Source organism: Diaporthe batatas, assembly GCF_019321695.1.
Source record: "Diaporthe batatas strain CRI 302-4 chromosome Unknown Contig00004, whole genome shotgun sequence".
Lineage (NCBI taxonomy): Eukaryota > Fungi > Ascomycota > Sordariomycetes > Diaporthales > Diaporthaceae > Diaporthe > Diaporthe batatas.
In genome coordinates, this window is record NW_025408551.1 from 822625 (window position 1) to 844755 (window position 22131).

The following is a 22131-nucleotide window of genomic DNA, read 5'->3' on the forward strand; positions in this document are numbered from 1 at the left end:
GTCCCACTCGTGAGGAGATTGCCGAGTCCAGGAATGAGCAATCACCTTTATTGGACCATGAACGGGTGGTACAACAGAGTGATGAGATCTCGTCTCGCGGTCCAAGCTTTACACGATGCAGCATTCTCTTCTGTGCAACCCTGATCATCACAGCGTCTTTAGTCGAAATGATATTCCTGTTCCAGATGCTCGCCACAAACCAAATTCTAGAGGACATTATTTGCAGCAACATAGAACCCACCGACTCTGATGTCAGGATGGACTGCGGCAAAAGTGCAGCCGTCCAAGCTGAGATCGCTCAGTTACGGGGCTGGCAGGTGACCTTCGATTTCATTCCCGGTGAGACTCGGATAACCAGTTTTTCTTGACATTGCTAAACTTTCTGAAAAATTGGCCAATTCTTCGTGAAGTTGCAGTTTCATTGCAGATCAACCCTAGAAGCTAACGGCGTACCTGGATGGCGACAGGAGTTCTCACGGCAGTCCCCTATGGTTTAATGGCTGACGAGTACGGACATAAGATAGTACTTTTACTATGCCTTTCTGGAATCAGCTTGAGTTACACATTTTATGCAGTTGTGTGTAAGTTTATTACCCAAGTCTGCACAGTACAAACCTGAGGTCTCAGACCGATACTCTGGACGCATGTACTGTAGTACTAATGCGCTCCGTTGTGCTCCCCACTCCAGCAAAATCGCCCGCAGGGAATGTCCGTTCAAACGTTGATAACTCATTAGGTTGGTGGCCAGATGTCTTTCCAGTTCGTCTAACATGGCTCTCATCTTGCTTTCAATTGATAGGAGGGGGAAGTGCCGTGCTGAGCTCGATTGTATTCTCAATACTCGCGGACTTGGTACCCGAAGAATATCGGTAAGAATTAGCTTTGTTCCCCCTCCTTCCTCAAACCAACATATCTTTCCATGGCGAAATTTTGAGTTTCACGATGTCGTACTAAGACTTGTTCGAGATCGACCGCCTTCTTCAGTTTTGGCGCTACTGTATTCGTCTTTGAGTTGATCGGGGCTCCCTTGGCATCCGCTTTGATGCGCCTGGACGCATGGTACCCTATCTATCTTGGATTCGCTCTATATTGGCCTTTATTCCTAGTTATTTTGCTTTTACCAAGGGACCTTGCTGTCGAATCTTCTGGAAACTTAGAATCACGGGACGCCCAGCACGCCGACGGAACAGCACAGATGGAATCACCCCCAGGATCAGAGACCAATACTAGTTCCGCAAGTCTCGAATCAGGAGTCGGCAACAAGCCATTGAGTGTTTCATTGACGCACTTGACGAAGCGTCTGTCCAAAGCATGGATGAACTTTACCCTGTTCTTTCGGAAAACGCCCATTGCTCCTCTCCTCTTCACTCGCCTAACTACTACCCTGGGAAAGTCTGCACAAGAAATTCTGCTACAATTCGCAAGGCGGCGTTTCGGATGGTCATGGTCCCAAGTAAGTGAATCAACCTTGAGTCGAGCATGGTCTTGCTCACTATGCCAAAATTTGAAATTCTTTTGTGTAGTGAGACTAAGCATTCCCTTCCTCTCACAGACAGGTTACCTGATATCCTTGAAGGCCGCCCTTGTCCTGTCACTCCTATCAGCGATACTCCCGGCCACAGATTACGTTCTCTTGAAAGTGCTGTTGCTTCGTCCACTTACGAAAGATATGCACCTTGCGCGGGCCAGTTGCCTATTGTTGCTCTTGGGCAATATCCTGATCGGGCTCGCTGCAAAGGACCTCACCATGCTTCTAGGTACAGTTCTGACCCCCAGAATCATTACGAAACTGCTTTGTTGTCCTTTTTATATAATTGATTGGTGTCTGAGGCTAATTTGCATCTGCACACAGGTGTCGCCATTTGGTGTATGGGCTCAGGCTACAACTTGATTTTGCGCAGTATCCTGGTCCAGCTTGTGGAGCCTGCGTACCGTGGGACCTTGCTGACCACAGTAGTAATGCTTGAAAACGCCAGTTCCGTGGTAGCTGGTCCACTGTTTTCCTTGAGCTTTCGCGCGGGACTAGCTTTGTCTGGGAGTGAGAATGGAGATGGAAACCCAGTGTGGATAGGTATGCCATTCATGGTAGCGGCGGTGCTTCTCTGTTCAACTGTAGCGGTGCTATACACTGTCCGTGTACAGTAAGTCATCTCACGGGGACACCAAAGCCTGTGCTGGTTGCTCTTGCTTCTACAAGTCCATACTAGTATAGCACTGTAGAAGATTGGCCGATATATTCAGACCAAGCACTCTCTATTCAAATCACATATACAGGGCGGGAAGCTTGTCAGAGACATTTGAGACGATGGGATGTGGAAAGCCCGGGATGTTTCACCAGGTGTGCGACTTCTAGTTAGGAATTAAGAGATGCATCAGATTCATAAAACACCCCATGCCACATCGACGCCTCATTGAAGCAACCCACGAATTACAGCTATTTATGAGACCGCACTATTTAGAAACGCGCAGCTGATTGTTGGAAATCGCCTATTCAATATCATGGCATCATAGCATGAGCGGACGATAGGCTAGCAAGATTGGGCGGCCGAACACATGGTTGGAGCCCATGTATTCGTGATTTGTAATTAGTGACTCACAAGTCTCTATTGCCGAGATTGACTTCTACTTCGCCATCACCCTGGTCTGGCCGACCGTGGGCGGTGGGCATGCGCTGATAGTACATATGTATCGCAGTGAGCAGAGACGACTTGAGCCCACCACAAGGCCAGGGAAACCTTCCTATATGGAGTCGGGACGAACCCTCTGGCGGCAGTGATGGCTACCTAGGTATGCGCCAAGCCAGGTAGGTCACGGTAAGGAGCAGGCACGTATCAGGCGGGATGCGTGTAAACCCGATGCTTGAGCGGCTTCATCTTGATAACATTTGAACACAACAATCAGATTTACATAGGGCGACGTGCAGCCGAATTTTGCGTGGACCAGAGGCTGGTTTTACGTACTTAAGTATTCATCCTTCTGGCCATTTTTCATTTTCCCGGAGGGATTTGAATCAGACGATCCCTCAGTCGGCCGGCGCGGCCCGACAAGCGCGTGGGCCAGCCGCGGTGAGAATGGATTATTTCGAAATTAGAGCGGAAGTGTGTGGCGGCAACGCATTCTCAATGGTCTTGAGATCCAATGTCCTCGTCCTCTCCTGGACGGCTTTAAGGTTTTTTTCCGTCCGAATTCACAGATAAGTTTAGATTCCTGCGAACGAGAGGATGTAAGACATGTCTTCCAAGGCGACCAATAGACTGTCTCATAGTGGTGGCGGACGTGTGTTTTGTTTACTGGAATTCACGTTGTCAGTGGAGCTCATTCCACACGGCCTTGGCCCTCATAAACACTACAAGGGAGGGAAAGCTTTTAATACGGCCCGCTGCACCATCAAACAAAACTCATACACTTGACCGTTGAAATGCCAGTGCGCCGCCTTTTCTTCTGTTATTTCCAGCAAAGTCACGGGTGGTCAGCCCCCTGAAGACAGATCCAACTATTATTTCTTCTCAACTTACGACTCCTCGCACGCTGAGTTCCAACAGATAGACGGCCTTGGGACGATGGCGACGTCGACACTCCTCACGGTGTCCCTCGCGGCGCTCCTTGGTGCTCATGCTGTCCGGGCGAGCCATCCGCATCCAGTGAGGCCCGTCATCGCCAAAGAGCCCAGGACGGAATCTGATGGGACCTTCTCGGTACATCAAACGAGAAACCCTGGCTATAGGCCGAAGTCGGGGCTGGAGGCAATGGTTGAAGTATACAAGAAGTACGGAGTCGAATTGACACCGCAGTTGAGAAAGGCCGTTGAGATCAATAAGCACCTCTCGACATCTCGAAAGAGTTCGTTATTTTCTTCCTTTGTTGAAAAGCCATTTTTCCTAATTTGGTGAACAGGGCAAACGGTTGAGGCAGTTCCTCCAAGGGGCTTGGACTATGAATACATTAGTCCAGTCAAGATCGGCACGCCTCCTCAGACAATGTATCTGAACTTTGACACTGGATCTGCTGATCTGTAAGCCTACCTTGCATTGAGATATTAGCCTCAAATTTAGTAACCTAATTGAGTGCACCAGATGGGTCTACTCCACAGACACAAACGAGAGCGTAGTGGCTGGTCAGGGTCTTTATAAACCGGCACTATCGACAACAGCCCAAATACAACCAGGTTTTACATTTTCCATTGGTTATGGAGATGGATCTTCAGCAGAAGGCCTTGTGTATCGTGACCGTGTCGAAGTGGCTGGCTTCGTCGTAGAGAACCAGGCTGTCCAATCAGCCGAGACGGTGTCAACCAAGTTCACGGGGGATCCCTATTGTTGGGTAAGCAGACGTTTTTCCTCTTCGAGATCAAATATACTACCCTAACATGAACCTGTACAACAAAGGTGTACTGGTTACAGATTTTGGGACAGAAAATAGCCATCTTGTGGCCAACTCTTCTTTATACTGGCACGAAGTATCTTTTCTTTGGTTCTTTGTTAGCTAATTACGAATTATGTAGGGCTTGCTAGGCCTTGGGATGAGCAGCGGGAATACCGTGGAGCCCGTAAGGCAGCTCACCTTCCTAGACAACATAAAATCATCCTTGGCTAGCCCAGTCTTCACTGCCGACTTGAAGAGTACTATCCCGGGCACTTACGGGTTCGGCTTTATCGGGAACTCGTACACGGGTCGCATTCAATACGCCCCTATCGACCGAACAGCAATATGGTGGCTATTCGCAATCACAGGATATCGGATAGGCCCCGAGACGATACCAGGCAACCCCAACTCAGGATACGTTACGAAGCCTTTCAGAGCCATCGCAGACACGGCCACGTCGATGCTGTTGCTTTCAGACGACATCGTCGATTCCTACTGGGATCAAATTCCTGGCTCGTACTATGATGATGAGTGGGCTGCGATACTGTTCCCATGCTCTGCCACCTTGCCGGATTTCATTCTCGGGATTGGTCTGTACAAAGGCATCGTGCCTGGGCGATATATGAATTATGGGATCGCCGACAACACTGGCACTCTGTGCTATGGAGGACTGCAGTCACAAGGAGGCATCGACTTCGCCATTATTGGGGCCACTGCTCTGAAGGCCCAGTACGCGGTCTTTGATCTGGGCAACATGAGAGTCGGGCTTGCAAATAAGCCCTTGCAGACTTGAGCACAAAGCAATCTCATTTCTACCGCAGTTTGACGAGAGTAAAACTGGTAGCATAAGACTCCTCGGCGTTAATTAATTCTCAGTTGTAATTTTCCTGGTGGTTTCGTTTCTAATCCCCATACATATAAAATGTATCTCTGGTTTCGCTTCTATTCCACATACACCCGAGGAAATACATGGCGCCTTCACACGCTGGTAAATGATATAAAATGTATGTGGCGCTTTCATACAGTGGTAAACGCTCAAGACCTTGTAATTTTCCTGTTTCATCGCGGATCTTACGGCGCCTTCATGGGCTTGCAGGATTGAAGCATATCTCATTTTGCGTATTCCTAAGTCCGCAGAAGCCCCACCCCCACCCCGTGCTTCTGAATACCGGCCGAATGTAGTGGAAATTCTCTTCTGCGAACCTTGGAACTCTACAACCATAAACTTTTAACAAATGCAGTTTGTGGAAGTTATTGAGCGACCAACGAGAAATCGGATAATTCACAAGATTGGGGTCAAGCTCAGATAACTACCTAGGGGTTGCTGGCTTTGGGAGAGAACATTGAAATGTCCTATTCCTGACAGACGACGTGAAGTCGGTCCATTTAGATGCCGTCCAAAGTGGGCCTGGTCTCGGTTGCATAGAAAATGGGGCTCTAGGCATCTAAATTGTCCCAACTGCCGGGTGGCGCGCGATTCAACAATAAAGATCTGCAGGATTGTGGATATGTGCTTTCAGCCTCCGCCGGGTCCCAGGCAGCCAGGGATCCCCGATCGTCACGTAACCTTGGTAATTAGGGCTAAGTGTGGCTGAGAAGCACTGTGGTGAAAAATGTTTCAGTGACTGGGACTAATTACTGAGATCATTCTTCGATGGGCCTTGAAGGAATATATCCATCAATCGCGGTAGACGAACACTGGCGATCAGGGCTGCCGTACACTACACTACACGCACTGGGCTCACCAGTAGAGTGTAAATATAAATACTTCGACCTTTAGTGTAAATATAATATAATGTAAAGACCTTTAGTATAAGTGTGTGTAGTGTAGTGTGTTTAAAATTTGAGTGTAAATAGGGGGGGGTAGGGGGGACTATTTAACTACCTATTTACCTACCTATTTAACTAATAAAATTAAAATAAATAGTAAAATTCGAATAAATAAAATTAAATAGAATAAATAGAATAAATAGAATAAATAGAATAAATAGAATAAATAGAATAAATAGAATAAATAGAATAAATAGAATAAATAGAATAAATAGAATAAATAGAATAAATAGAATAAATAAAATAAATAGAATAAATAGAATAAATAGAATAAATAGAATAAATAGAATAAATAGAATAAATAGAATAAATAGAATAAATAGAATAAATAGAATAAATAGAATAAATAGAATAAATAGAATAAATAGAATAAATAGAATAAATAGAATAAATAGAATAAATAAAATAAATAAAATAAATAAATAAAATAAATAAATAAAATAAATAAATTAAAATAAATAAATTAAAATAAATAAATTAAAATAAATAAATTAAAATAAATAAATTAAAATAAATAAATTAAAATAAATAAATTAAAATAAATAAATTAAAATAAATAAATTAAAATAAATAAATTAAAATAAATAAATTAAAATAAATAAATTAAAATAAATAAATTAAAATAAATAAATTAAAATAAATAAATAAAATAAATAAATTAAAATTAATAAATTAAAATTAATAAATAGTATAATAAATAAGTTAATAAATAAGTTAATAAATAAATAAGTAAATAAGTAAGTAAATAAATAAATTAAAATAAATAAATAGGTATAATAAATAAGTTAATAAATAAATAAGTAAATAAGTAAGTAAATAAATAGGTAAATAGGTAAGTAAATAAATAGGTAAATAGGTAGGTAGATAGGTAGGTAAATAGGTAGATAGATAGGTAGGTAAAAGTTATCTTATCTTATCTTATCTTATCTTATCTATCTACTTAGTTAGCTTTCCTCTCCCTCTCTCTCCCTCCTCCTAACCCCCCCCTTCCCCCCCTATTTACACTCAAATTCTAAACCCACTACATTACACACACTGGATGCTTCAGTGTAATGTAGTGGACTTCAAAATACCCTTAGTGTAATAGGGTGTAGTGGGCGTATTTACACACACTACACTACACTGATTACACTGAGTGTAGTGAGCGGCAGCCCTGCTGGCGATGGGATCGTGTTCTGCGTCCGATTTGATGGCAGGGTTTCCCATGATTCAGTCGGTACCTAGGTACTCTGTTCTCGGAATATTAGGACTCTTGATCTAGGCAGAAGCCCAGAAAGCTTTCAAGATATGGGAGTCTATGAATTCTATCGACGCGATTATGGTCGGCCCTGGAATGCACAAGTTGAGGGATATCATCATATTTTCAATGCTTCATGTCACATCGTCATATCACGGTAGAAGCTTCCCCTTGCTTGAAGCTCCGCGTACCCACGTACCTAAGACCAACATCGTATGCCGGCATGTTTACCACATAGACATCTCCTGTATCCAGCGCCCTCCCCACTGAAAGCGATAATACCAAATAGCTGTACCGTCGTGACCCAAGCAACCAATTTGGCAACTCGCGCTTCATTTATCAGGTATGCAGGCTTGTTTCCAGAGGGCATCGTTTTGGCTCGGCCTGCCTCGAAACATCATGCTGACAGTGTGGGTATCAGTGTGAGGAGATTATCATTCCTAGCCCCGGTGGCGATGGTGGTGCTGATAGGGCGGCTAATGGTTCTTCTCTAACAAGTTCTCATCCATTGACCGCGACGGGGTGACGGTCGCGCCGGCTGCTTGCGGGTCACTCCTGCATCAACTGTATTTTCAACAGCCGTGGATCTGTCGTCGCCAACCAATGCGACCGGTGTAGGTATATCTGTCATGCGATTTCAATAACGGTCAGTCCTATCACCTGGACACTTCCCCTTATCAATTGCACACACTGGCAGTGCTACAACCCTTCTGCAGGCATGTATCATGCAGCAGCTTGAGATTCCAGTACAACAACTGTCCCTACGACACACAATTGGGTCGGGACAAAAGTGGATAATCACCAGGTCATTTAACCTGATTTCTTGGAAATTGTCAAGGCAATTCGCTCCTTCGACAATGGCTGGAGCGTTCAAACACGGGGACTGAGGTGTAGCGTCACGAGTTTGTGGATGACCCAACCGGGCCACCGCGATGACACCTTCAAGTGAGGCGGTAAAATCAGCTATACTTACTTCTCAGGTATGAGTCGCAGCCATAATCAAGACTCTTGATTACCAACTTCATGCAGCAGCCGGGGCGAACATAGTCCACGGTATCACGTCGACCTTGAGCATTAAGTAGGAGTCTTTGGCGTGTTAGTAACGCATATGACATGTTGTGGCTGATACATATGAGCCCAAGCAAGCTGTGTCATTTGCATTCAATGAGTATGTGGAGAAAGTACAGTACAATCCGTTGCCAATTTCCAGGGTATCTTCAGAACTATGTGCGTCAATTTTCGTATGAACAGTATGTCGGCCACCTCCGGGATCATCTTCCGCTTCGAAATCGAAACCAGAACTAAGCGTATTGAGAGCATCTCCAAGCGGCCGAATCGCTCCGCAATCAATGGTTCTCGCGCCGAACAAAGGATCTCGGTCGTTGCTTTGCTTCCCCATCATCCACTGTGAAAGCCTCAGACAGGCGGTTCCTATGGCGACTCATCAGATATCAAGCCGAACATTCGCTGATGCTGGTTTTGGCCGCAAACCCTTTGGAGTCCAAGTCTCTTAGCTGGACTTGACTTGACGCCTCAGCATCGTGGAACTGCACGGTGAAACCCCGAGAGTATTCGATGCCACCACCGCCCGGTCGCTGTGCGCTGTTCGAAGCTTGTTCTTGGCTGCTGAAATCGTTCGTTCGGTTCCGACTACGCTTGCTCTTCGACTGCTGGCTCAAGCCGTTCTTCGCATAGTAGGCCTGCGTGCTTCGGTAGGTCGACGACAGGCGCGGGAAGGCTCGGAGTATAATCAGCCGTATTGTGGGCATGCAGCAAGTTATTATGCCGACATTTATCTCGATTGTTGACCACAAGCTGACCTTGAGGTTATTCCACGTGGGGTTGTCCGTGTCTCCGAACTCGATTAGACTTTGCAGTCTGACAATAGATATTACCGTTACGAATGTGCCTGTGCAAAACATGATGGCCACTGAAAACATCTTAAGTTAGCAACCTCGGAATCTTAATTTGAGAGCAAGTCTGTAAACCAGAAGCCAGTGTTTCAAGTGAACCATGACAGAAAGGACCGAGACGAATGAAGGATTCCATGCGTACCACCAATCTTCTTTTTCCAGTGGAGCTGAAGCGAACGAAGCTGAGAAAGTGGGATTCCCAACATCCACACATCTTCAACGATAGAGATTGCAGCTGAAAACATGTTAGAGCTATGTCGATTTCAGTGCCAGCAGAGCATGCTCACCATTCGCCCACCCAAGAGAATTGGTGTTGATGGGACAGCTACCGCTGTGGAGTCCATCCCATTGGTCCCAAAAGTAGCTGATAGGACGGCATTGAAATACCGCGAGCAGGGCAAAAGAGATGCCCCCTAGGACGAGCAGATATCAGCAACAGTTCGGGCAGACCATTATCGTAGACAGCTTTTGCAGGAGTAACCCCGCTTCATTTACTCACAGATTCCGTTGAAGACGAGTGTACCCCAAAGCAACCATCTCACAATTTTGTTGGGAAAGATCTTCAGATAGAAGAAGAGTAGTGAGGTTTTCAGCAGGGCTAGCTGAAGAAAATACAGCCACGCCATGAAATAAAACAAATGGAGTACCTGTAGACGGTGGAGTCAGTCATGCAGTTCCAGAACATCAAGCTAGTTATAAACAGCGAGGGATAGCAGCGTTGAGAAGATGCAACCCGAGGCACAGAGCTGGCAAGAACCCCGCTTACATTAGTGATTTGCTGAGGCTTCAATGTCCAGATATCCCTGCCAAGACCGTTGGGAACCAGTCCCTCCGAGGTAATAACGCTGCTGGGAACGCCGACCAAGATTGTTGCGAGAATAAACCAGTCATCGAGGCCCAAACCAGTCTTGGCAATGAATATCTTGAATCCGAGCCGCATGAGAATGACAGCTCCCGAAATCACACCCAGTGTAACAGACACGATGTTGTAGTGTGTTCCCCCATCCCTCACAGGCAGGCCGCAGGCAGTGCTGGAGACGTTCTTGACAATCAATGCATCCGGGATCGTGCAATTCTGCATTACACACGTCGTAACGCCAGCCATGAGGGGTTCGTTGCTACACACACATGCCGCATCGGTACAGGTCGAACTCGACAACTCGGTGATGAAACATTTCAGCTACGACGAGGAGAGGGTCAGTGAGGGTCCGATTAGCTTGAGCGTGGATGAATTTGCGCAGTCTTACACCGCAAGGGGGCAGCGCTGCCGACAGCGCAGCGAGTTCCGAAGCCGCATCACTGCTGGCCTGTGCATAGACAGACGAAAGGGCAAAGACCAGCAAGGAGAAGACCGGAAGGAGAAGCATCATCACGATGTTGCCTGCGGTTGAGGCCACGCGAGGAAAAGCATCAGGCACTGGGGACGCAGGTCGATGGTCGACGGGACTGGAGAGAAAAAGGACGAGGAGATCGGCCCAGCGTGCAGGAAGCTCGGAGAATTTACATGGGGATATGGGCGATTTGATATCTTCTGTGTACTAGCGCAAGATGAGCACGAGAGCGGGAAAGGACTTCAGGAGGCAAAACTTCCAGTTGTGGAGTGTATCCCGCAATGTCACTGTGTGAGGTGCCCAGGTGCTGGTGGCGCATCTTAGCATGGCTAGACAAACCCGAGGGCCGGGTGATAATCTTTCGCCAAGTGGGCACTCATCCAGTCAGTGACCATGTGGTCTTCTTGTAGGGATTGGCTCTTCCCGCGGGATCTTCCAGACTGGATAGGTGATCTCGGCGGCCCGTCCAGTTGAACAAGCCTGTCCCCTGTGTTCGTATGCGGGTACGTCGGTATTGTTCGTACAGGCTTCCCTCGTGGGCGAAGGTTTGAACAGGGACGGCTTCATGTCGGCCGAGTGCAACCTACTGGACCTGGGGTCTCCCGACGCGCTGGAATGCAAGGCACAGGGGAACACGGACCAAATGTCCTATTGTGTGCAACGTCGTAATTGACATGCCAAGAGGTTCGGCCCTTTGGGACACACTGGTACAGGTCACTTTAGCCACTGACGAATGGCAGGGCAACCTGGGAAGCTTGCAGCGTACTAGAGCAAGAGAAACGCGTTAACGATATATGCAAGCCTGGGAAGCTGTCGCAGAAACTGTGGGCCTTATGTGGGCCTCAAGCCCAACATCGGTGCGAAACAGGGGCGAACTTTACCGGCGTGGCCAATTCCTTCGCTGGTTTCAATCCACCTTGTGTGTCTTGCACAACTCCGGGCATAATGAAATCTCCTTGGTAATTCCACGAACATTCTATAACCGTCAACATATGGTCCGCTGTCCGTCAGGGCTTGCGTGGTCAGCCCCACGGGCGCCACATGCGGAGAATAACGGCGAGACGATTGCCCATTCGAGGTTCGAGGGACGCTTGTTGGCTTGTCGCCACAGACCTCCACTGGCAGTCAGCTGCCAGTGTGACACGGTAGTGCTTTCCCGCTGCTATATCTGAGCTGTCATCTGTCATAATTGCGCTACCCGTAGACCCTGTTCCCTCTGGAGAAATTGCAGTCCCAGCTGGAGTGAACCCCTTTTACTCCGTACGTCCCGGATCGACGCGATATGGGCCCGGTGAGGGCTGCCGGTGGAGCCTCATCCACTGCTCGTTAGCCTTCACGGAGCCTGCCGACTACTGCGGGTTTGCTGATGAGCAGTCGCGCCCACTGTGAGGCTGGGTCAAGCCTCGCGACACCGACCAAACAGCGATCCAAACCCTTGAAGCAAGCATCATACATAAAGTGGTCCTCAATCGATCATTTTTTTTTGTGCCGATGGTCCTTAAAGTCCCGGCTGAAGATCTCGTGAATGACTCGCATTTCTTGCCGTTGGAAGGGGCTCGGGCTTCAAAGATCGACATGACGTTCAACGTCGATGGCGATCATATATAAGGGTGACCGTTGCACCCAACCATTGACAGATGGTGTGCCAGGTATAAGTCATATTATGGCTATTATACACACTATTGTTGGCACTGTCATAGAACGGTTCAAGACGCCCTGCGCCCGTGCACCAGACTTTTCCAATGATGGTGGCCGTCGGCATTCCTTCGGCGCCGTTCTTACTAACATTTGAATACAACTGTCCGTTGCCGACATGCAGGGGCGTTGTTTAGGTCAGCTCATCTGCACGCCGGGAGAGCCTGAGCTTGCTGCGTTGTGTGGCTCGCTTCCGGGCATGGCGCCGCATTTGCTACAGACGCCTCCTGCATTATGAAACAGGTTTTGGCATGCTGGGTTTAATAAACATGATGAACCCTGCCACGTTCCCTGGTGCGTTTCCGCTATTTCGGTCACAGAGCAATATGGCCCTCAATCCCACCAGCTTCATGGAACGAACAGAACGGGCTGATGAGGTATCCGAGGTCTAGAACCCAGGCTCATACCTGTAGGTCAGTCTGTCCCCACTGTGGGCTGCGGATTGTGAAGGGTCCAGAAGAGGCCCAAAATATGCCGGGACCTCGTCAACACCCTGAACAACAGCACCCACAGCCCCCACGTGCCAACTTCAACACACTGGCACAGTAACGGTGGTTACTACCCTACCATGTCTTCACGGGCAGGCGATGCCCGTGCCCACCTGGGCAGCAGACCGGTTGTCGGAACCTTATTACGATTCTAGCCCTTCCACTAGTTCGATTCTTCAAACCTTGCGGGTGGGAATGGGCTTCGCACAGGTGCCATGTGGACGATGATGTGGTCATTTCCATACGGTGTGCTCTTTCTCGTTGAGAAGGCAACTCGTGGTTAGGCTTCACTTAGCGAAGTTGGCAACAGGGCCGGCCGTTATGAGCTATTCACTAGCCTCGGGCAGCGACCCCGATATGCATAGACAACACTGGCAGGCAGGCAGGGAGTAAGAATCACAAGGATGCGGGTCGCGGGAGCGGATGCGTCCTCTACAGATGAGATGAAATTCTAACGCAACGTGGTCTTTGCCAGACTGGATCGCGCGACGGGAATAATAAATCAAACACAACCCCTCAGGCCCCTCGGGCTCCTCTACCAGCCCACCTAGGGAGCCTAGACCAAGAGTTTGCAGGACGTGACGGGGTTTCTTCTGCTTCTGTCACTAGCCCAGAACCGGTCCCACTGGGCTCCCAGACTACCAGGCCGTCGCGGGCTGGCTTCTTGGCTCTGGAGAAGCCGCCAAATTATGTTTGAGATGAGTGAGGAAAAGCGATACCGCAAACTTGAACCACCGCATGTGTGACATCGCAAGAACACGGCAAGTGGTGTCAACGAGAAAAGCGCCCGGGCGCAATGCAGGTCTAAAGAAAGGACTGTCGATCACCGAGCGAACAAATGGTGGATGCCAGAACAGCAGACATGACCAATGATGGCCTTTCGGGCAATGGGTAGCATTTGGACAAATGGGAAATGCCGCGAGGTGGCACTCGTCACGCGAGGGCAACATGCTGGGATGTATTGTGTGTGGCTTTGTCAAGACTGCAGCGCCGACAACAACGTCAGGATGCCTATGCTGAGCTGGTCGGAAATGATGAGCACAGAGCTGCAGGAGTGGAATAAAGAATGCAAATAATCCTAAGCATGCCCGGCACATGCGCCCCTCAGAAAATATCGGAGGCAGAGCAATAAGCAGTGGAGTGCTCCACCACCAGTAGGACCTGCCTAAATATACGTGTTCTGTGATTCCCGTCCGATGGTGAGTGGACCCGTCCTGGTGGATACAGAGTGGTGCAATGCACACAGTTGGGCTTATTGCCGCCTTCACACTGGTATCTTCTTCTTGTCGGCTAGGCTCGTAGAAATTTCAGACGAACTAGCCCAGTTTTGGCAGGTTCTACGCAAGTGCTGCCCACAAGCTCAATCACGCTGCAGGCGCTTGCTTACTGTTCACACAACGGTCAAGTGCGTGGTCTGCAGCCGCAAGCGGCTTGAATCCTCTTCGGCCGGAACAGTCACGGCCTTGGCATGCACGCTTATTACTACTGTGTAGTAGTAGTTATCGGTCTGGTTCTTCCTCTCTGGAAAGACGAAGTGGTGATTGCTCCACTGTCAGCATAATCTACCTACCGGCATACGCAATGCAGTGATGAACTAAGCGGATTTGGAGGGGTGGTGGTCAGAAAAGGATTGCATGCACAAGGGTTACCAGGCTTCGAGACCAGTCAACAATTGTAACTGTAACGAACAGCCGGGCGGCTTCAGTTTGTCAATCCCTTTTATGGGGGCTGAACAAAAGAAGAAGACTGCATTCCACCAACACTGTGTCAGCAGTCGGCTGCAACCCGGACGGTGAGTGGCATCGTATCGTCGTCACATTGGCGTTTGCCGAGCAGCACAAGATCGGCGGTGCTCAACCCCAAAAGACTCGGAGCCCCCAGAGATCGTCGGTTCGGCGAGCCGTGCAAACCACCTTCACAACTGCCGCACTTAGCTGAAAATACCTCACCTTATAGAACCGATGTTACATGCCACACACATGTGCATTGCATACCTACAAATGGCATACTCAAGGACCTAAACGGATTCCGGACTTCTGAGTCCGCCCTCACAGGCTGTCTTGAAGAGTATCACAGTCAGGATTGCTCCGGAGTCGCAGGCAAATATGGCATCAGGCAGCCGGTTGCTAGTCAGCCTTGGAAGTTGCCCCGAACTCATATATCGCCATTAACGATAATTCGGCTCATCAAATCGTAACCTACGCTCGGGAGGCCGTTCAACGTCCTGCAAAGACCGACCTCGAGAAACTTACAATTGCTGCTCCTAAGTTTAATGATCGTCGGCCTTAGCCAATCAGACGAATACGTAGGGCCTTCGATCATTTGAAAATCAATGCTACCAAGACGATGCTGCTCTCCACAGCTCAAGGGGTGGACGATCCAGGGTGGACGATCCAGAGTGGACTTAGCCTGGCTGCTGATCAACAGCACCGGTGGATGGAGGCACCGGTGTCCAAGAGGGAAGTTGACGAAGCTGTGACCACTACTTTATCAAGAGCGCGCGCTTTTCATGTGATCTGCGTCTGGCACATCCAACTAATAAGCAGTCAGAGATATTGATGGAGCCAGACAAGCACGGGGCGATCAGTGTCAATGCTCATGCGAAGCACTATTCAAGCACTCGAGAACTGACCCATTACAAAGCTCGGCACATTATAAAAGTTCAATTGGAACGACTGACTAAAGCTGACTTGGGGTGCACTGGGGGCACAAGATGACATCTTGGGATGCAGCTTCTGGTATACAACTATTATTAATATACGGGCTACTCTGAATAAAGGGTTAACACCAGTATTAATGGAGCGAGTCCCTGCATGCTACCTACCAAGTGCTAGCGCCTGGGAGAATGAATGGCCATAAGCGTTCTATCACCACTCAACAACCTCAAATTGCACCAAGTCCCACATTTAAAGCATTTATGAGAGTGGTCCAGAAGACGTGATTATCGTATTAGGGACGGCAGTTGAGCAGTTCGAGGAGGCAAGGGTCTTTGCTGGCGGATGCCTGCAGTGCCGCTTCTCTCCCAACCAAGGTTTCGTACCATCGGGATGTTCTACGCCTAGGTCAGAAGGTAGATCGAACTCATCTGAATGCGAAAGGGCCGATCGGTTGTATGATGACAAAGCTGTCTACCTAATTAGGGTAAAATGTTCTTTTCATCCTCGAAGTACTCCCCGGGTCCGTTTGAACTCTCTAGCAAATTTTATAGTCAACCCCCACCCAGCAAGCTACTTGCGAGAATCGTCCCTTTTCCAAGAGAACGCAGGTTTGAAGAGGGGTCTGAGTCGCTATCAATACATCCTACACGGAACAGTGCCCAGTCCTGGGCTAGGAGTTCTGATTGAGGAACAGAAGCCAACCACATGCTCCCAAAATGTCTTCAACTGGGGTCCTTTATCATGCACCAAATCAAGGTCAATGCCAGTGAGAGTCATCGACCAGTATGATATTACATTAAGATCTAACCGTTTGACTGCGACGGCTGACATCAGTGCCGATTAACCAGTCAAGCGGAAGTGAGCAATATGTGAGCCAATTTAGATAGTAACTACCTGCACGGCATTGGCATACTCAACTGTCTGATTCATCAGCATGCGTCATAGTAATACGCTTCGCGAGCAGCATGATGAAAGAAGGATTGAGAGTGCGTATTTGGCATGCGTAATCGTTGATCTATGAATGACGGCACTGGTGGACATGATTAGCACAGGCGTGAAAATGGCAACTGGGTATCCCCACGGGCGATAACTACCTCCAACTCAACCACGAACTGAAACGCCCGTCCGTAGGTTATTAAAATATGTTCATACAAATAAAAAGCGACGATCTGGTAACATTTGAAGAAACGAACTTGAAGCTCGAGAGCTAGCTGCCCCATCAAAACCTACTAGGTTGTCCCATCAGAGATTATACCACAGGAGACTTTCCCAAAAGAGGGTTTAATACTATGGGCGATGATCTTATCAAAGAATATCAGTATAATTACCTATGTATACTGGACATTAACACTACAGATGTACTTAAGTACCTGGGGAGGTGACCATTTGGAACAACCGCTCCAAGCTTTTTGCATGCCCTAGACCAGGGTCTATACTACGTATTATAGCAAGACAAAGTGGAGATAAAGACCTTTTTGCATGTATAACTTGATAATTCTATTATTCCCAGCCTATAAAATACTCAAACGTTCACCTAAAACCGTCTATACCCATTCTAAGCCTGTGAATTGACGTTGAAACATTGAGTTCGTAAAGTTAACTTATCCCGCTGGCTAGATCTATGTATATACCATCCCGTTCCATTTAATTATTGACTGGGCAAGCCCTGCTTAACCCACGCCCAGACACACGCTTCACTAAGCAGAGTCCACGAATGTGCAGAGCCAGTTGAACCAAACATACATTGAGGCAAGCATATTTGAATTCGGGGCGCCAAATTGTGTGAACGGTCCAACTGGTGTCAGCCTCGGCATAAAATCCCTTAGTAGTTGAAAATCATGAGAGATGGGTTCAAGACTATAGGAGTAAGCGCATGGCTTCCGAGTACAACGGCCATAGGGACGATTGCTGTGAAGTCGACGATCTCCCAGCCCCGAGGAGCAAAAAGAGCTAAATAGATCATAGCGCCAGTGAATAATATCACGAAGACGTACCTTTCGAATTCTTTAGCCTCAACCTGATGCCCTGAGGGCCGGGATGGGGGCGTTGAACTTACAAGTACTTGAATGACTTCAAGATCTTTGGCACCTCTTGGAAGAAGTTTGAATTCTCCTTCTCCTTGGACGTCGCGCCCCATTGCATGTTGATATGCAGCAGATGGGCAAGCAGGGCGCAGCTAACGTGGAAGGATAGGCCGCCAAAGAAGATGGCCATCATCGGAGTCCACTTGAAGTTCTCAACGATAGAACCAAGGAGTGATCGCTCGCCCGTTCGGTACCGGATCACGGCGAGCGAGAGGCCTCCAGCAAGGTTGAAGACAACCAGAAGCGAGACGAAAACTTTCCACGAGGGCAGGTAGAAGTGATCCAAGCTGTCATCGAACCAGCCAACAAGGAAGTAATTGAGAACTGTCATTGGAAGACCGACGCCGATGGCAAAGTAAGAGCAGATGTAGGCAAAAACGCTGATCTTGGAAGACAGCATCATCCGAGAGCCGAGGAACGTCCGAATCAGCTTGGTGAAGGGACCCTTGGTCGGCCATTTGTGCAGCGGGTTGAAGACCATTTCGCTACAACCATAAGCGTATCTGAGCAGAGTGTCAGCTTTTGTGTGAGACAGTGGGTAACCTGTGTGTTGTTGAGACCGGCTTACTTTTGCCAACGAGCAATCTCGTCGTAGATTGTCAGAGACACGCCTTCCTTAAACCCATCGCCATGGTAGCTAGCAATGCGGACAGTACTTCCCTTGATCTGCATACGGAGGGCGATATCGAAATCCTCAGAAACGTGACTCTCGGACCAGTAGTTGAGATCACCGTTCTCCTCGACGACGCCAACGTCCTGCACCGCTGCCCAGCGCAGGAAGGCATTGTGGCCAACAAAAGGGGCAACCTCCCCAGACCCGATGGAGAAACGGATAGCAGTGTAGACCATGTTGGTGAAGAAGGTGATTCCGTTCTCAAAATAATCCCAGGCGACCTGCATCACACCGGTAGAGTGCTGCACGATGGCAACCTCGGGTGACAGGAACATCTCGGCCGCGCCGTACAGTAGGCAGTCCACGGGCTATGGAAAGGTCAGCAGTGATCCGCGGTCTCAAATTCATCTGCCACTTACCACACGGGTATCGGAGTCGACGATCAAGATGAACTCGCCAATACGGATATCTCCCTCCGCCATGGCCTTGGGATTCTCCCGAAGAGCACGGCCAAGGCACTCGTGGTAGAGATTATCCAACTCCTGCTCCTCGAGCATCGCGGGGTCTGAGTCACGATGGCCTGGCTGTTGCGCACACCTCGCGGTGACTTCGTCCAGGAGATGGCTCTCGACCTTCTGTGATAGATTCAGGGCAAAATTCATGTTTGAGGCCTTCTTAAACTTTCCCCTCCGCTCGAATCCATCCTCACCGTGCTTGGGCCGCGCAACCCAGCCGATATTGTTGTCGTGGTAGAAGTCCCGGCGGGCCTGGGCCTCCTCGTCCGACATGCCAGCGCGCATGCCGTCATCGTTGATGAAGATTGAGGCTGTGCCTCCGCGGGATTCGTAGAACGAAATAGCTGCCTGCAGGGACTTTACCGTGGGTATGATGACGCTCTCCATGCCTTCTTTGTAGACTGGCATCTGGATCGTGATGTGGGGTGGGTTGAATCCGAGCGAGTACGCCTGTTTCAAGGACGGCTTGATACAGGAATAGTGCCGGGAGTTGGTCTTCAAGCCGTTGAGAGGACCGATCATTTGCCAGATATCTCCAAAGATCACCTGGAAGAAGAACAAACCAGCAAACATGAGGAAGGGGCACGCGGCGATCAACGCCAGTCTGATGTACTGACCGTCCATCATGCTCTCGGAGACCAGCTCGCCAATAGAGAAGCCGTAGACGAGGACTATGGCGAGACACACTCCCATGCCTACGAAGAAGGCACTGTGTAACATGAAAGGCCGATTGACCGACTCTGGTCTCTCCTGCGACTCCTTTTCTTCTTCTTCTTCTTCTTCGCCTTGCTCTTGGACCTGTACGCCGGCAACCCCCTTTTCAGGGAACATCGAGAAGTTAGACACGGAATCCGAGGGTGACTGGAAGGGGCTTGCGCCGGCGGGGAAAGGCGATGATATCGGAGTGTGCATCCCTGAGTTGCGGCCCCAGACGTAGGTCAGAAGCTTGTCTTCCATCCGCTGAGCGTGGGCCAGGATGTGCTGGATCTCGTCCTGCCAGACGAGGAGGACCCCTTCATGTCGGAGAATGGCACCATACTGGAACTTCTTGACACCAGAGGAAGTGACTGCAGCAAAGGAGTCGAGGATTTGGAGTTGAGACCCTCCTTTCAAACGGAGTTCCTGCTGGTCGGGCTGCAGGCTGGCAATGATGCCTGCTAGCATCTCCGGCTTCATGGTAACGGCAACGCCGACATTGAGGCGCTGTACGGCGAAGAGAAGCTCATCGTAGACATTTTCTGGGCAGCAGATGTAGTTGCCGCGAGACTGTCGTAGCAGCACACCTAGGCCGTGTGATGGGTCCTTGATAGCTGGTTGCGGCATCCATCCATTGGCAGATACTCGATTGGCCAGGTAGTTGACCATCTAGAGGGGCAGTTAGTAACGAAACATCGGAAGGGACGGGACTCCACCAACTGTGCGGAAGCGGAACTCGTCATCGTAGCCGTTACCTGACGATGAGCCGGTTGTGTGGAGTGAAGCTGGTCTTGAGCGAGGAGGCGTTCTCGATGACAGGCTCTCGCGTTGAAAGTGGGCGCGAGGAGGATAGATGGGGTGGAAGACAGTATGGTCTTGGTCTTGAGAAGAGGCACCGGGGGTCTGAGGAAGAGTACTTGGGCCAACTGCCCCGACAATGGAGCTGTCAATAGAGTGAGTAGGAGACATCCTAACTCCCAAGCAGCTATAGCAACGAGGAAGAGTGGTGCCGAGAGATGCTAGGCTGAGCGGCGTGCAGCAGGGCGTTGGGAGCTGTTTGGATTCAAAGTGATCGTCGAGATTTTGTCTTGTTATAGGCAAATCAAATTGGGCGTAAACGACGGGACAGCCTCAGCTGCGATGGTGTGATAACGGGTGGGATATGAGACCGGTCACACCTTGCAGGAGAGCTCGCAATAGCTGAGTTTGGGAGTAGACGCTGCCGCTGGCGTGCTATTACCCAAGCCGCTCCAAGCAAACAGTTGAGCGAGAGAAAGCTGAGATGAACTATTGATGAAGCTGAGCTTCCCAGGCAGAGAAGTATGGCTCAAGGAGGCGAGACCTCCGGGGCTGCAGAGGCGTCGGTGGCACCGAGAAGCCGACAAATATTGAATACTGCAGCAGGACCCAGAACATCTGGGCTGGAGAAGGACGATAAGAGAGGAGTTGGGTATCACCAACACTATCATTGGCAGCAGCTTTGAAACCCTGTAAACACACAAGGGCCTGATGCCTGCATAGTGTCAGAGCGAGGCGTGGGAGTGCTTTGGGGCGGACGCAAGTGAGCGTGGTAAGCTTAGCCTCTCGCAGTGCTGTTCATGGGCCCGGCATGTGTGAGGTTGAGGACTTGATCTACCGATATCTGGATACGAGGTACATGCCCGGTGTGAGCCACGCTTTATCAGCCATCGTCTGCGAGTGCGAGGGGGAACAAAGCAGCGATCATTCTTCCTGCAGCCCGTGCAGGAATTGGCTGACCCAATTAGGCACCAGCATCGAATCTGGATAGGCACGCTCGCTCTCCATCAGCTGAGCGACTGCTTCGAGTCACCAAGACCAGAGGGACCAGCCCGGATATGGGAGGCTTGAGACGGGTTGCTGCATGTGGAGCTCTAGAGGCTCTCCGGCGCCTCGGTCCATCCCACGCAGTAGTTGAGAGGATGGGCGGGTCTAGAAGCGGTGATGGTGGTGTTCAGGCTCGACGAAGCACTCGCGCACAATGGTCACGGTGTTCCGAGGCGCCATGCATGTTCTCACAGTAGTCGAGTTGTTGCCGATAAGCCACGGGCGGAATAAACCACCTTGTGTCGCCGTCTGGGTTCACAGAGCGACCAAAAGTAATTGGCCAATTCCGCTTTGCCCCATGTGGGCTAGATCATGAGGGATCATCACCCCTGTCATGTAGAGGAACCTTGAGCCCGTTGTCCCCGGCCGTTTCCCGCCCGGAATCTCACCGAAACGGCTGCTTGTCGCTAAGAGGATAAGGTCCAACGCCACAGCCAGGAACGCGTGGAGTGGCTTACCTCAAAGTCAACGTCGATCAACAACCCAGGATCCCACAGATCGAAGGCAACAAGAGTATCCAAAGGTGTAGTAGTGGTGGCATGTCGAAATTCATAAGACGAGGCTTGTGTGTGCTTGGGAACCGGGCATTCGGGATCACTTCCCAGCATTCGAGTACGCAAAGCGCACAGTAGCTCAACATTGGGATGCATGGGCCTGCTGCAGCCAGGGTAACAGAGGATTTAGAGAACCCGAAGGGGGGCCAGGCGGCTAAAAATAATGTAATCAAAGACATTATCTTGGCCAGACGCAGCGTCGTAATGAGGACCGCCCCCGGCGTTGGTAGTCGACAACTCTGCAGGCCGGTGTACCTTGACCGTATCTTTCTGTATCCATGTACTCCGTACATGGCAGATAGAGTCACAGA

The 22131-nt window shown here is 49.4% G+C and overlaps 4 protein-coding genes across 4 annotated transcripts; 2 read left to right on the top strand and 2 right to left on the bottom strand.

Moving 5' to 3' along the window:
* Positions 1–3560: 3560 nt before the first annotated feature.
* Positions 3561–5155, top strand: KVR01_004563 (uncharacterized protein; the record flags this gene model as incomplete). The annotated part of the gene is made up of 4 exons (XM_044790498.1): positions 3561–3840; positions 3895–4012; positions 4074–4320; positions 4502–5155. 4 exons carry the CDS (start codon positions 3561–3563, stop codon positions 5153–5155), a joined length of 1299 nt encoding a protein of 432 aa, XP_044646727.1.
* Positions 5156–8523: 3368 nt separating this feature from the next.
* KVR01_004522 (uncharacterized protein) lies at positions 8524–11225 on the bottom strand. The gene is made up of 7 exons (XM_044791894.1): positions 10590–11225; positions 10109–10522; positions 9842–9989; positions 9630–9755; positions 9485–9577; positions 8921–9359; positions 8524–8860 (listed from the first exon to the last, which is right to left on the bottom strand). Exons 1-7 carry the CDS (start codon positions 10710–10712, stop codon positions 8776–8778), a joined length of 1428 nt encoding a protein of 475 aa, XP_044646686.1. The 5' UTR covers positions 10713–11225; the 3' UTR covers positions 8524–8775.
* A 3218-nt stretch (positions 11226–14443) lies between these two features.
* On the top strand, positions 14444–15409 carry KVR01_004093 (uncharacterized protein). The gene is made up of 2 exons (XM_044792069.1): positions 14444–14648; positions 14813–15409. Exons 1-2 carry the CDS (start codon positions 14491–14493, stop codon positions 15051–15053), a joined length of 399 nt encoding a protein of 132 aa, XP_044646257.1. The 5' UTR covers positions 14444–14490; the 3' UTR covers positions 15054–15409.
* Positions 15410–16672: 1263 nt separating this feature from the next.
* On the bottom strand, positions 16673–21924 carry KVR01_004441 (uncharacterized protein). The gene is made up of 6 exons (XM_044794799.1): positions 20142–21924; positions 18630–20090; positions 18166–18578; positions 17570–18100; positions 16842–17507; positions 16673–16739 (listed from the first exon to the last, which is right to left on the bottom strand). Exons 1-5 carry the CDS (start codon positions 20388–20390, stop codon positions 17336–17338), a joined length of 2826 nt encoding a protein of 941 aa, XP_044646605.1. The 5' UTR covers positions 20391–21924; the 3' UTR covers positions 16673–16739; positions 16842–17335.
* Positions 21925–22131: the final 207 nt, after the last annotated feature.

Coding starts and splice junctions, on each gene's coding strand:
- KVR01_004522 (XM_044791894.1), bottom strand. CDS start 10,712: ATGATGCTTCTCCTTCCGGTCTTCTCCTTGCTGGTCTTTGCCCTTTCG. Junction 10,523..10,589: donor CAGCGCTGCCCCCTTGCGGT/GTAAGACTGCGC, acceptor TCCTCGTCGTAG/CTGAAATGTTTCATCACCGA. Junction 9,990..10,108: donor AGCCTCAGCAAATCACTAAT/GTAAGCGGGGTT, acceptor CACCGTCTACAG/GTACTCCATTTGTTTTATTT.
- KVR01_004093 (XM_044792069.1), top strand. CDS start 14,491: ATGCACAAGGGTTACCAGGCTTCGAGACCAGTCAACAATTGTAACTGT. Junction 14,649..14,812: donor AGTCGGCTGCAACCCGGACG/GTGAGTGGCATC, acceptor CTCACCTTATAG/AACCGATGTTACATGCCACA.
- KVR01_004441 (XM_044794799.1), bottom strand. CDS start 20,390: ATGTCTCCTACTCACTCTATTGACAGCTCCATTGTCGGGGCAGTTGGC. Junction 20,091..20,141: donor ACGAGTTCCGCTTCCGCACA/GTTGGTGGAGTC, acceptor CTGCCCCTCTAG/ATGGTCAACTACCTGGCCAA. Junction 18,101..18,165: donor GAGATTGCTCGTTGGCAAAA/GTAAGCCGGTCT, acceptor CACTCTGCTCAG/ATACGCTTATGGTTGTAGCG.